General features: G+C 38.6%; 1 protein-coding gene across 9 annotated transcripts in view; it reads right to left on the bottom strand.

The window, feature by feature from the left end:
• ZMAT4 (zinc finger matrin-type 4) overlaps positions 1 to 13,734 on the bottom strand; it is a 348,048-nt gene that overhangs the window by 222,111 nt on the left and 112,203 nt on the right. For all 9 annotated transcript variants that reach the window (XM_045055515.1, XM_045055517.1, XM_045055518.1 and 6 more), the window contains one exon: positions 3,971 to 4,060. In XM_045055515.1, the coding sequence (XP_044911450.1) occupies positions 3,971 to 4,060 (90 nt within the window). The remainder of the gene's footprint in view (positions 1 to 3,970; positions 4,061 to 13,734) is intronic.

Here is a 13,734-nt window from a genome sequence, read left to right as displayed (position 1 = left end):
AAAAAAAAAAAAACAGAAGATCCGAATGAGCATTTGAAGCACACGAAGGGGGAATTTAAAAAGCTGGAAATACCAGGTTAAGAGGCAGAAATGAATTTTAAGTTTTTGAAAAGCAACAACAAAGTCAAATAACCTGGAGTAGAAATGACAATTGACCCTGGGAATAATCATAGGCACTTGTGTTCATGTGTATGTAGACTTGGAGTTACTGCATATTCCCAGAGGGCTAAGAAGTAGGGAGGGAGGGATGGCTGCCATTACTTATCAGCCCTATCAGTTTTAGGGATCACTGTGGGGCCAAGGTTCAGGTGCATTTAGGGATTGGAGACTCAGAAACAAGTTTTCTCTGTTTTTGGAAGTCACTCACTTTGTTGGGTAATCAGGGTGGCCATGAAACTATTTCCAGCCAAGACTGTGCTACAAACCTGTCACAGCCCCAGGAAGCAGGGCAGTGGGGAGGATGTGCAAGGATGGAGAGGCAGGTGGAACAGAGTGTTACATTCTTCTAAGACACAGGGTATTTGTGGAGAGGGAATCAATAATAATAATGCAGGTAGAAAGAGCTTTGAAAATAAAGTGCTGAATAAATAAGTTATCTTATTTGGACCTTATGCTAAACCTGTACACTGATGTTATTTTTATCCCCATTTTATAGCCCTGTGGAAATAAACAAGACCAACCAAATGAGAAAAAGAAAGGCTATTTATTTAGAGCTTACTAGAGCAAGAATGTCAGTCACTATCACTTGCCTTGGAGAAGACTCCAAGGCAAACGGTAAGTGGGAAACCTTTGTAACGGAATAAAGGGGAGGACTCAGGTATGCCCTGATTGGAGACTGCTTGTGTGCGGAAGCTGTAGGTAGGCGAACTAGAGGTGGACGTCCTATGTGATTGTTTAGGAGTGCCTATTTGGCTTTCTCTGGCTGGTTCCAAACAGGGAGCAGGGACAAAAATTAGGAAAGCTATCAAGTATTAATCAAGTCCAGACCATTTGGGGCCTATTGTTACAGGGGTTATGGTTTGGCTTCCTGGATTGTTACTAGAGATAACGGTCTGACTTCCTACAAGTTTAACTTAGGCAGGCTTCCGGGGCTGTTTTCTATACACTAATGGGTTGGACTCCCAGGATGGTTGCTATAGGTTATGGGTCAAAGTTCTATTTTTATTTATTTATTTATTTATTTATTTATTTATTTATTTAATTTATTTTAAAGTATAGTTGAAACCCAATGTTATATTAGCTTCAGGTGTATCAAAGTTCTATTTCCATATGGCTGGCCATTGTTTATTTGCATATTAAGCCTTTCAACCCTAAGGTATGAGTCTGTACAAAAGAAAGTTGGCCAAATAATTACCAGTTTCAACTTTCACAGCCCCAGTGAGGGACTGGGGTGGCTTCCATGCTATATCCAGCATGTCAAAATGCCTAAGGTAAATGATGTATTTACCTATGAAATGTATGCACAAACAAACCCTCATAAAATCATCAACAATCTCTTTCAAAAAGTAGAGTCATTATGTTGCTTTTTCTGCTTACTGATTTGGTCTTATACTATGATTACAGAAAGCTATAGAATATGATTTAATAAATAAATCGTTGGCAGAAATGTCTGGGTGGCTCAGTTGATGAAGTGTCTGACTCTTGATTTCAGCTCAGGTCATGATCTCATGGTTTGTGAGTTAGAGCTCCATGTTGGGCTCTGCACTGACAGCACAGAGCCTGCTTGAGATTCTTTCTCTCCTTCTCTCTCTTCCCCTCCCCTGCTTACACATGCACATATGCTCTCCCTGTCTCTCCCGTCCACTCTTGCAAAATAAATAAATAAACATTAAAAAAAAAAAAACAGACCATTAGTAGATCCAAGTTTTCAAAACTCAGGATACACCAGAGGAAAAAGTTCTCAAAGGGGTCTTTGGTAAAGAATCTTTGCAAATACTTCCTGTTCTAAAAATCCAAACATCTTCCCCTCCATAAATCATTCCCAGTGCTACTGGCAGAACCAGGGCCTGAGTGGGTAAATCATGGGTCTGACCAGAATGGCAAAGACCATGTCCTCAAGTAACACCAGTTGAATCCCAGTGTCCCCCTTCTGTCTGCGCAGTCAAGCCCTCCCTAGGAGCTCAGACATAAGTAAGTACAACATTCATGATTAGAACTTGAGCAGATAGAAAATAATCTGTGTTCCAAGAGCTAATTGTCAAATGTATATGAACCCTATTGTTTTTGACTATTATGATAAGACATGAAAAAGCTACTGAATGAAGTGACACGGGCATCATTGCTGGATAATTTCAGAGAAAAGGAACTAATTCTGTCCTCTCCACTAATGGAAAGATGGAAAGCAGTACTCTGCTGTAGCTACAAGATTCTTATACCACATGAAAGCTGGCTCAGGTCAACTCTCCTGAGGTTTAATAAGTTATTTGGATAGGAATACACCCAAGAGTGCACCTGTCTCCTCTCCCCGCCCCCACCTCCTCCAACTGGTACCATCCATTCAAGCCCAAGGACCCCACCTCAAATGCCAACTCTCAGTAACACCATCCCCGAGCAACTCGTCCTGGCATGGATAACTTGCCCTTTGTCTCCATGGGATTTTGTGTAGAATCTTAAACACCTACACTGTGCAATTACAGCAATTTTTTTATACAATGTTGATCTCCCTCACTCCACTCTGAGTTTCTTTAAGGCAAATCTGGGCCTTATTCATCTCTCTTTCCTCAGTACTTTGCATATAACAGTACACCTCACATAAGCCCAGTGAGGAAAGGGTGATTATTATAGTCTCATTGAGGAAACAGGTTGAGAGAGATCAATTATTTGCCCAAGGTCATAAGGCTAAGAGCTGACAGAACCAGTCTCTGTCCCACTTCTTAGCAGCTTGAAAAGTTTTTGTGACATCTTTTCCCTCTAATAAGCTCTAAATGCTGCTTCACCAAGGCAGTAAAGACAACTCCACAGTGTTCCAGATTAGCCTGCGCATGAATAGCTCATGTGCGATGTAAGAGGCGTGCTTGGAATTCGTTAACACCAGCCCTGATGCTCACTACTCATGGTCATCCACAGTTCTCTTGTTCTCTCTTTTTCTCTTGTGAAGAACACACAAGTGTGGTTCTTGTCAAGTGTCTTCAATGATCATATATTAATTTTTAATAAGAAAAGAAGACTGCCATCTATAAGGCAGCAGAAGGAGAAAGGAATCACAAGCATAAGCAAGAGTGTAGGGCATAAATTCTATGCCTGCAGCCTCCTCAGTGCTCAAAGGACAAGCGATTTCTGTTTCATCTGCAGTGTTTATCACAGAGGACCTCTGCAATGGATGGATATGAATATTCCACTCATTAGGAAAAGTAAGCCCTACTGGGAGGAAGGAATATTTATTTATCAGTCCCTGCTTTGGCCTGGCTGAAGTAAACCCTTTGCTCTGACCTTACATCCTCAAAGCAACTTCCTAATTGTCATTTTATTCCCAAGTAAATGTTCCCTCAGGGAGAGGGGCACTGATCAAAACCCTCAGTATTTTTATTTGCAAGATGTGCACAGTATTTACAAAGGAACGAATTGGCATTCAGTTTTAGACACCAAAGGAAAAATAAAATATGTTAATAGCAAAGTATCTGATATTTCTGGCAGGTTTTCTCCTTAGGCCATCCTTCCTACTTTTGTTTATCTTCTGATGGCTCCTGCCTTCCCTCAGCCAGCTGCTCTCTGTTCCTTCTGTGCATTCTTTCTCGGCTCTGCCCTAGTGTGGAATCATCACAAAGTTCTCCAACACCATACTGGCAAGTTTGGGCGGGAAAAAGGGAAAAGACTTGCTTACATGTAACATTTTCTGTAGTATTTAATGAGAATAATTTCTACTCACTTAGCTTTTCTGCTAAGGTGGACATGACTATGCTTCCTAGACTTGCAAAGTTCTTAGCAAATGGAACAAATCATCTAAGTTTATCGGACGGTGCCAGATACTCACATTTTCTGACCGGAGCCTCTTGGCAGGACACCCGCCATCCCTGGGGTGAAGCATGTAATACAGTCGGACTTTGCTTGCATGTTTTCGACTCTGGGAAGGAAAAGCAGAAGCAAATACTATGAAAGAGAAATCATTTTAAACCCTTGGAAACTTAGCCAGTGACCGTAAGTGCAAAGTAGTACTTTCATTAAAAACACTTCCCCACACTCCTGAGGATTACGTGGGGTGAAGTTTCACATAGGTTTAGTGACTTGCCCAAAGTTATAAAGCCAACATAATTTCAGGATTAGAAAACACAGTTAAAGAAGAAAGTTAAAGTTAAAACACTGGGATCTTGAAGCATAGGGTGCATAATATATTTAATTGTCCTCAAAATAAGAATGGGTCAGCAGAAAGAACAATACAAGGATCAACTGTGATGGAAAGCTTAGATCCCCTGCCTTGTCTCACCCTCCCACTCCCCTGCCATGAGGATCTTGGGACAGTGCCCCCCCTCCCCCTCCTGGGAGTTGGCACTCATAGTATCTCCAACAGAAGGCTTTATCTCTGGTTCTCCCATGCTAGATAGAGCCTCCTTAATAAGCTATCAAAAGAGATCTTCCCAAGTCAGATATCATAAGCAAACAAAAGATATCATATGCAAGCCCGAGGACTGATCAGAGCCCAAGTTGCATGCAAGCAGGCAAAGCAGTTGAACAAATAAAGTTCCACATCCTGTAGGATCAGCAGGACTATGGGTTTCTGCCTGTATTGAATGGTCCACACCCAGCATGGAGAATTGACCTCGTCTTAGTTCTATCTTTCTTCTACTACTTTGCTCAACAGGGAGCCCACCTGAACTTCCCACACCTTTAAAGAACCCTACAGTTTTAACTCCCAAGTTGCTACCTGTGGCAGGATGGTAGAGTGAAAAGAGCACCACCAGTGACAAGTTCAGATCCCAAGTGCAGCTCCACCACCATCTGGCTGTGTGATATTGAGCAAGTCAGTCTAATTTGTTTATAGCTAAAATGAGTCTCTTTTTCTCGGTGTACAAAATGAACGTGATATTTATTAGGGTTGCTGTGAGAATCAAATGAGGCAGCGCCTATGAAAAACTGCAGTCCATATAATGCTTAACGTGTCTCACCAGCAAGTGCACCAATCCTGAACTCTGAATCTGTACTGCTCTGATGTGCATTCTCCTTGAATCCATCACTATCTAATTCCCATCGCCTATCCCTTTCCTTTGCTCAGGGCTGATTTCTTTCTTCTCCAGGCATTGGTTCTGCTTTGCCTTTACTTACAGTTGGGGCCCAGCCAAGCTCCTGCAATGATGGTTTGCCTTCATGGATTAGCCACAAAGGCAAAATGATTTTCGGAGAACGCAAGGCAAATTGCAACTTGTTTACAGGATATGATATAAATCCCTCTGTCTCATTTTCCTTCTTTATCACATTTTCATCCCCTTATTGTGCCCAAAGCAAGAAAACCATGCTTCTAAAACAGTCCTTGAACACTTTCAAGGCCTTTAAATGGGTTTAAAATTGTTAATGGAACATGAATGATATTACAGACATATAAAGGTACTGGAGTGTGATTTTGAAATACATTTGTAGCCATTTCCAGGTTGTATTATAAGTTTTAATCACGGGTTACCTGGAGTCTTGTTTGCCTGGGAGATTGGTAGGACAGTGAAATAGAGACCTATGTGGACCTGTGCCAGATGATTTCAACAGCATTGTTCAGCTGCTGCACAGTTCTGAGAATGATGCAGTGCAGACTGGTACAGTTTTTTGCAGATAAATATGTTGATTACTAAAATCTGTATACAGTTTCCAGTTTTGTTAGTTTTTTGGAGGTAAGGAGTAGTGGTAAAGTTAAGAATACTGCTACAGTCAAAAAGAGAAAAAAGAACCATTAAACACCTGCAGGATGCTGAATGTGGCCACAGAGCCTGGGCTGGAGAAAAGCACAACAGACAGGTAATTAGTGAAAAGACAAAGCAGTACCAGTGTGAGCTCAAAGCCAGCGGAAGTGGGCTTTCAAAGTTTCATTTTTTCCCTTAGAAGAATGTATCACATTACCTACCACCATCAATCTACTCAAAGCCCTGGATTCCTAGACAACAAAATCACATCCAAATTGGAAATCTCATAATGTGGCCTGTTTCATGGTTGGAGTTCTTCTCTTTGCTAAAATACTACATTTCTTTCCAAAAGATTCTTCCCAGCAAAGGCAGAGCTCACTGGATTATTTAATTGCAGCTTGACAAAACTAGTAAGAACCCATTAGCTAAAAAGAAAAGGGAAGCAAATGATAAGTCTGCTGTAAAGCCATTAGTGATGAGAGATGTTGGGATTTGAGTCTTATTAGCAATTTTCTTCATTAAAGGCCAGTTTTTCTCCTCAGCGCTGCCAGCCTCTAATTTTGACAGAAGGACTGACTGCCCTCCAGGTACTGTCTTTGTCCTTGTGTATGGGTGAAGAAAAACAGTGCTTTGGAAAATCCCACCTCATTCAGGAATGATGGCAGAGACATCCTAGTTCATCATTTCTCTGTTTCTCTATTGCCTGGTCTTCCTTATTGCCTCTGCCCTCCTGCAGCTTTTCCTGGGCTGCCTGAACGGGGTCCAATGCCTTTCCCACCCACAAGCCAACCCTAGCTTCAGGCAGACAGTAAAAGCTCCAAAGGCAGTCCACTTCTCAGTGAGAAGAGTGTGGAGCCACCCTTCCAGTTAGACTGATTCAAACCCAACACCACTTCCAAATGATGTTGGTTGAGAAAGAGAAAGAGGCAGCTACCAGAATGCTCTCAGGCCCCCTATAATTCCTCTGCCTCAGCTCAGAGTCCAGCCCTGCTAGTGAGTCCTCTCCTTTTTTCCTGGCATACTCACCTCTACCTCAAGGTGGGGCATACCGAGTAACCCACAGCGTCTTCCCCCACTTGGCTCCTCTCAACCCCTTACCCACAGAAATTGGTTGAAAGTTGACATCGTAACCTCACTCCTTCCAATTTATTCTAAAACCAAGCAAACAAAAATATTTCCACAAAATGTTAAACTTAGATTTGAGCAAAGATGTTCATTGCAGCGTTGAGCTAGAAACAACAACTCAGGGAGGTAGCTACATGTTGGACAAGAGGCTGGTTAAAGTAGCCACGGGATGCCCTTATGTTCAGTTGGAGATTGAAAAAGTGCTTCCTACATACTGAATGTTGAACGGAAAATGCTAAACTGAAAATTGTTTATGTACTGTGATTAAGATTATGTAAATATTTGTAAGTATATAAGTAAGAGGTGGAAAACCAAGCATGGGTAGAGAAAGTATGGATGGTTTTCATTTTTTATTTTTACAACCAATTTTCCCTTAACATAAAAGTAATAACTTCACAATGCTCAAGTCATTGTAATTTCTCAATAAGTATACTTTCTACTCACAATGATTGTAATTAGTAAAAAGCACACTGAGCTGAAATGCTTTTATACTCATATATTCATATACTGGCATAATTGACCACATTTCCAGCTACCCGTTAACATCTTATCAACATTCAAATGCATGATTTTTTTCACTGCAATACTTGCTGATTAGATGAGACTACTTAGCCCAAGAGCAATACACATTACTTTAAATATTAAAACTTTCTTTGGGAACATACAAATGTTATGGTAAATACGTGTCCTTTTCACAATGCGATCATTTCCACTTCCTGTGTACAAATGGAGTCTCTACGGAGACAGTGCGCAAATGCCATCCAGACAACCAACCTGGAAGGAAAGCGACTTCTGAAACAGATTTATGTCATACAAGTAATATGAACAACAAAAGCAAATCCTTATGACTTTTTCAAATTTATTAATACCTCACACATGCACTGCTTTTAAGAGTTTAAAAAGACAAATTGCCAACTGCAAGGAAATGCAAGGAGACAAAAGGAACTTACATGTTAAATGTACATATGACAGAGTGTCAGGGAAGAAAAGGGCCATTTCTTTAAGGGAAAAGACATGAAAACGAAATTACAATCTCTTTTGCTTGCACCAAAAGTCAGTCCCTGGTTCTCGCATTAATATTTGCATTTTAAGTAAAAGTCATTACTTTCATTCAAACCACATCAACTTTAAGCTTCCCAGAGAGGTCAGAAATTACCAACTCTTCCATTTTAATTAAAGCCTTTGCCCCTGATGCTGGGCATTGTGCAGGGGGCAGACCTATCTGCAGATTAGTTTCTTTGGCTGAAACAATCTCTTGGCACTCAAAGAAATCATCTAAAGTGGAAATTCAGGCCAGCCTTCTCTTTGGGGGGATAAAGAACAAGACAAACCTCTATTTCCGATGTATTGTGTGAAAGAAGGGGGTGGACCACATGGAAATAGAATGGCTTTGTGCTTCACCTAAATAGCCATCTCCCATTATCACATACCCTTAAAAAATTCACAACTCAAATTTGCTTCCAGCAAGGCTACTGATTTCTGGTCTCATAAAATGTGAAGATAACAAAGCAACTTAGTATTTGCATAATGCTCCAAACAGCCTTCAAAGCCCTTTGACATTTACCATTTCATTTTATCCTCAAATCACAGTTGTGAGGCTGGCAGGAGAGGTGTTATTTCAAATAAGCTTTAAGATCCATTCCTGATTCCCTAGTTAAGTCTTCACCATTTTATTTCATCATAGGTATCTAATTATACCTCTTCCAAAAACCAGCTAAAATAAGCCTTTTCCTAAAAGAAAAAGGGAAAACCTGGAACAGACTGATAATTACAGAGGAGTGATACTCACATGCCAACCAATTTTGAGCTGTTTCTACTCATTCTAGGGTGAAGAAGAGCCACTTAAGGGAAGGACGACAAATACCAAGGGTCTAACTCCCCAGCTACCCAAGAATGACTGGCTGATGTGAGATGGGCTCCATCTCTCAGGAAAAAGGAGAAGGCACCCTGGCAGAACCCCACTTAACATTCCCAGGTTGAGGGCCCCAGGGCTGAGCCCTGGAAAAGCTGGAGCACAACTTCACTGGGAAGTCAAGGTTCAGTACAGAGAAAACCACAAGTGTGCAAGATTCCCTCTGATGACTGGGACTCTTTCCTAGAGTGATGCATCTTTCCTTATTATCACAGAAAGGAGGCTGGATACAGAAACTCCCTGTACCTAGAGTGAACCAACTAAAATTCTCAGAAGAAATAAATAAGAAATAAATGTTCTGAACCCCAAGGACCCGGGTTTCAGACCTCCTACACAGGCCACTGAAATGGTCCTACAAACGGAATCAGATCAGAAGATCCTGAAAGCTTTCAGACATACCATGAAAGGATCAAAGGCCAATCCTCACACACTAGAGACAAGTGACAGGCCCTCATAACCTCTGTTCACCAAGGATCAGTAGCACCTAGGAAATAATTCTGTATTGGAAAAAGAAGACTTTGGAAAAACTTCCAAGGAAAAAACATCAAGAAATTATTTGCAAAACATTTCCCACAATAAATAGAAGTACATTTTAAATGGCACAGTCTTTGTGCTGTTTAATGCTGAGGGTAAAAGCTAAAAGATGAGATAAGACAGCTGATTGAAATAAAGATGTACTGCCTGCGTTAATAAAGAAAGAACATTAAAAATATCATGGCTTGATTTTGAAAGTCTTTTCACAGCAACAGGAGCAGAATCAACACTGCAGATCGGTGTGTTATTCAATATAGAGACACTTCTTAGAATGCAGAGGGATAGAATAAAGGAGTGGAAAATAGCGATACTGGAGATCTTACATATGAAAGATCAGAACAAATAGAATAAAAAGTCCAAGAATAGAACCAATAATTTGGAACAAAAAGAAAACTAGAAATATATATATATATATATATATATATATATATATATACATATACATATATATGTATATATATACATATGTGTGTATATGTACATGTGTATACGTGTGTGTATATATATGTGTGTGTGTGTGTGTGTGTGTGTGTATATATATATATATATATATATATATATATATAAACTTTGTAATTGGAAAGTTTTGTGAACAATGAAGAAAAAGAAGGACTTGGGGCGCCTGGGTGGCGCAGTCGGTTAAGCGTCCGACTTCAGCCAGGTCACGATCTCGCGGTCCGGGAGTTCGAGCCCCGCGTCAGGCTCTGGGCTGATGGCTCAGAGCCTGGAGCCTGTTTCCGATTCTGTGTCTCCCTCTCTCTCTGCCCCTCGCCCGTTCATGCTCTGTCTCTCTCTGTCCCAAAAATAAATAAACGTTGAAAAAAAAAAATTTAAAAAAAAAAAAAAAAAGAAAAAGAAGGACTGATGGAGCATAAAAAATAGGTGTTTTAATCTGAAATACATGTAAGAGGCAAACCATAAAGTAAGAAAAATATTTGCAAAAGTAAAATAAAATGGTTTAGTACCTAAGATAGAGCACTCTAACAAATTTATAAGAAAAATAGCTTAAAATAGGCAAAAGATAGGAATTGCAGAAAAGAAACAGCTAAAAAAGACTTATAAAAAGTTCACCCAAATTCTACCTTATAACTTTTAAACTAAAAAATATATCTTTTTCACCATTAAATTGACAAATATTTACAAAACAAACATATCTATATTTATGAAGATACAGAAAAATGAAACTTCTTGTACAGAGTTATTAAGCATGTAAACTAATATAAGATTCCAGGATGGAAATTTTGCAATATGTATTCATAAGGGAAAAAAAATTGTTCAATCCAACAATTCTACTTCTATGAATTTATTTTAAGAAAGCAGAGTTATGTTTTGCCATTTATTTATAAGTGAAAGCGGGAAAATAAATTACATATCCTAAGTGAGAGGGATAAACATTTTATCTGTGTGATAGATTACCAAACTCCATCAAGAAATTATTGTAATAATATCGATGACATTTTTAAAAAAAATCTATGAAATCATACTAAGAAAAAAGGTCCCTCTGAAACCAGAATATAAATGATGCCAAGTTTTTTAACAATAGAATCTATCTACATACATATTGAGATAGGTAGATAGATAGATAGATAGATAGATAGATAGATAGATAGATAGATGTGTGTGTGTGTGTGTGTGTGTGTGTGTGTGTGTGTGTGTGTGTTTAGCATAGACATAGGAAAAGTCTAGGGAGAAACATACCAAAGGGTTAACATTGTTTATCATGGATCACAGGTGATTTCAATTGTTCTTATACACACTTTTTATTTTTTTTCCTTTTACCATAAAACACTATTACAATACAATTGACTATATTCTCTATGCTATGCCTTATCTGCATGACTTATTTATCCCATACCTGGAAGCCTGTATCTCCCACTCCTCTTCACCCATCTTGCCTATCACACTGTCCCCTTCCACTCTGGAAACCACCAATTTCTTCTCTGTATTTATGTGTCTGTTTCTGCTTTTTTGTTCATTTGTTTTTCTAGATCCCACATATAAAGAAATCATATGATATTTGTTTTTCTCTTATTTCACTTAGTATTTTATCCTCTACTTCCATCCATGTGGTTGAAATGACAAGCTTCTCATTCTTTTTTTTTTTTTTGGCTGAGTAATATTCTATTACACACACACACATGCACACACACACCCCCCACATTTTCCATTTTTTAATTCACATATAATTAACATAGAGGGGCGCCTGAGTGGCGCAGTCGGTTAAGCGTCCGACTTCAGCCAGGTCACGATCTCGCAGTCCGTGAGTTCGAGCCCCATGTCAGGCTCTGGGCTGATGGCTCAGAGCCTGGAGCCTGTTTCCGATTCTGTGTCTTCCTCTCTCTCTGCCCCACCCCCGTTCATACTCTGTCTCTCTCTGTCCCAAAAATAAATAAACGTTGAAAAAAAAATTTAAAAAAACAAAAAAAACATAGAAAATTATATTAGTTTCAGATGCACAATAATTCAAAAGTTGTATACATTTCTCAGTGCTCACCAAAATAAGTGCACTCCTAATCCTCTTTATCTTTTTTATTATGTGTGTGTGTGTGTGTGTGTGTGTATGTGTGTGTGTGTATAAATGCCACACCTCCTTTATCTATTCATCTATCAGTGGACACTTGGGTTGCTCCCCTATCTTGACTATTGTAAAAAGTACTGCAATAAACAGGGGTGCTTGTAATTGTTCAAATTAGCGTTCGCTAACATTTTGTTGAGGATTTTTGCACCAATGTTCAACAGGATTATTGGCCTATAGTTTTCCTTTTGTGTAGTGTCTTTATCTGGTTTTGGTATCAGTAATGCTGGACTCATAAACCATCTTTCCTCTTCTATTTTTTGGAATAATCTGAGAAGAATAGGTATTAACTCTTCTTTAAATGTTTGGTAGAATTCACCTGTGAAGCCATCTGGTCCTGGACTTTTTGAGTATTTTATTACTGATTCAATTTCATTGCTAGTAATTGGTCTGTTCAACTGTCCTATTTCTTCTTAATTCAGTTTTGTAAAGTGATATGTTTCTAGGAATTTAGTCCATTTCTTCTAGGTTGTCCAATTTATAGGCATATAATTTTCATTATATTCTCATAATCATTTTTATCTTTGTGGTGTCAGTTATTTCTCCTCCTTCATTTCTGATTTACTTGCAATTTCTCTCTTATTCTTTTGATGAGTCTGGCTAAAAGTTTATCAATTTCACTGATCTTTTCAAAGAATAAGCCTGGTTTCATTGATCTGTTCTATTGTTTCTTAATTTCTATTTCATTTATTTCTGTCTTAATCCTTATTATTTCCTTTCTTCTCTTGCTCTTGTTTGTTCTTTTTCTAGCTCCTTTATGTGTAAGTTTAGGTTGTTTGACTTTTTTCTTGCTTCTTGAGGTAGTCCTGTGTTACTACAATCTTCATTCTTACAACAGCTTTTTCTGCATCCCAAAGATTTTGGATCCTTGTGTTTTCATTTCCATTTGTCTGCATGTATTATTTAATTTTCTCTTTAATTTCTTGGTCGACTCATTGTTTAGTAGCATGTTATTTAACCTCCGTGTAGTTGTATTCTTTCCAGACTTTTTCTTGTGATTGATTTCTAGTTTAATACCATCATGGTCAGAAAAGATGCACGAAATTATGTCAATCTTTCTAAATTTATTGAGACTTGATTTTCAGCCAAACATATGATCTGTTCTGGAGAATGTTCCATGTGTACTTGAAAAGAATGTGTATTCTGCTGCTTGGGGATTAAATATTTTGAATATATCTATTAAGTCTATCTGATCCAATGTGTCATTTAAAGCCATTGTTTCCTTTTTTTATTTTCTGTCTGTATGATCTATCCATTGATATAAGTGAGGTGTTGACTTTAACAATATTACTGAATTGCTTCCTTACCTCTGTTAATCATTGTTTTATATACTTAGGTGTTGCTTTGCTGGATGCAAAAATACTTACAATTGTTGTTTTGTCTCTTTTGGATTGTTCTCCTTATCAGAAAGTAGTAGGCCTTGTTTTCTTATCCATTTAGTCACCCTATGTCTTGATTGGAGCATTTAGGCCCCTTATATGTAAAGTATTTATTGATAGGTAAGTACTTATTGCCATTTTGTTACTTGTTTTATGGTTGTTTTTGTAGTTCTTCTCTGTTCCTTTCCTCTCTTGCTCTCTTCCCTTGTAGCTTGATGGCTTTCTTTAAGGATATATGTGGATTCCTTTCTGTCTATTTTTTGCCTATCTGTTATAGTATACCACATTTTCTTTACCTATTTATCTATCGATAGACAATTGTGTTGCTTCCATATGTTGGCTGTTATAAATGATGCTGCAATAAACATGGGGGCATACATCTTTTTGAAT

This window comes from Felis catus, chromosome B1, assembly GCF_018350175.1.
Source record: "Felis catus isolate Fca126 chromosome B1, F.catus_Fca126_mat1.0, whole genome shotgun sequence".
In the NCBI taxonomy this organism is placed as follows: domain Eukaryota; kingdom Metazoa; phylum Chordata; class Mammalia; order Carnivora; family Felidae; genus Felis; species Felis catus.
The sequence above is the reverse complement of the archived record's forward strand: the minus strand, read 5'-3'. Positions and strand labels throughout refer to the sequence as shown.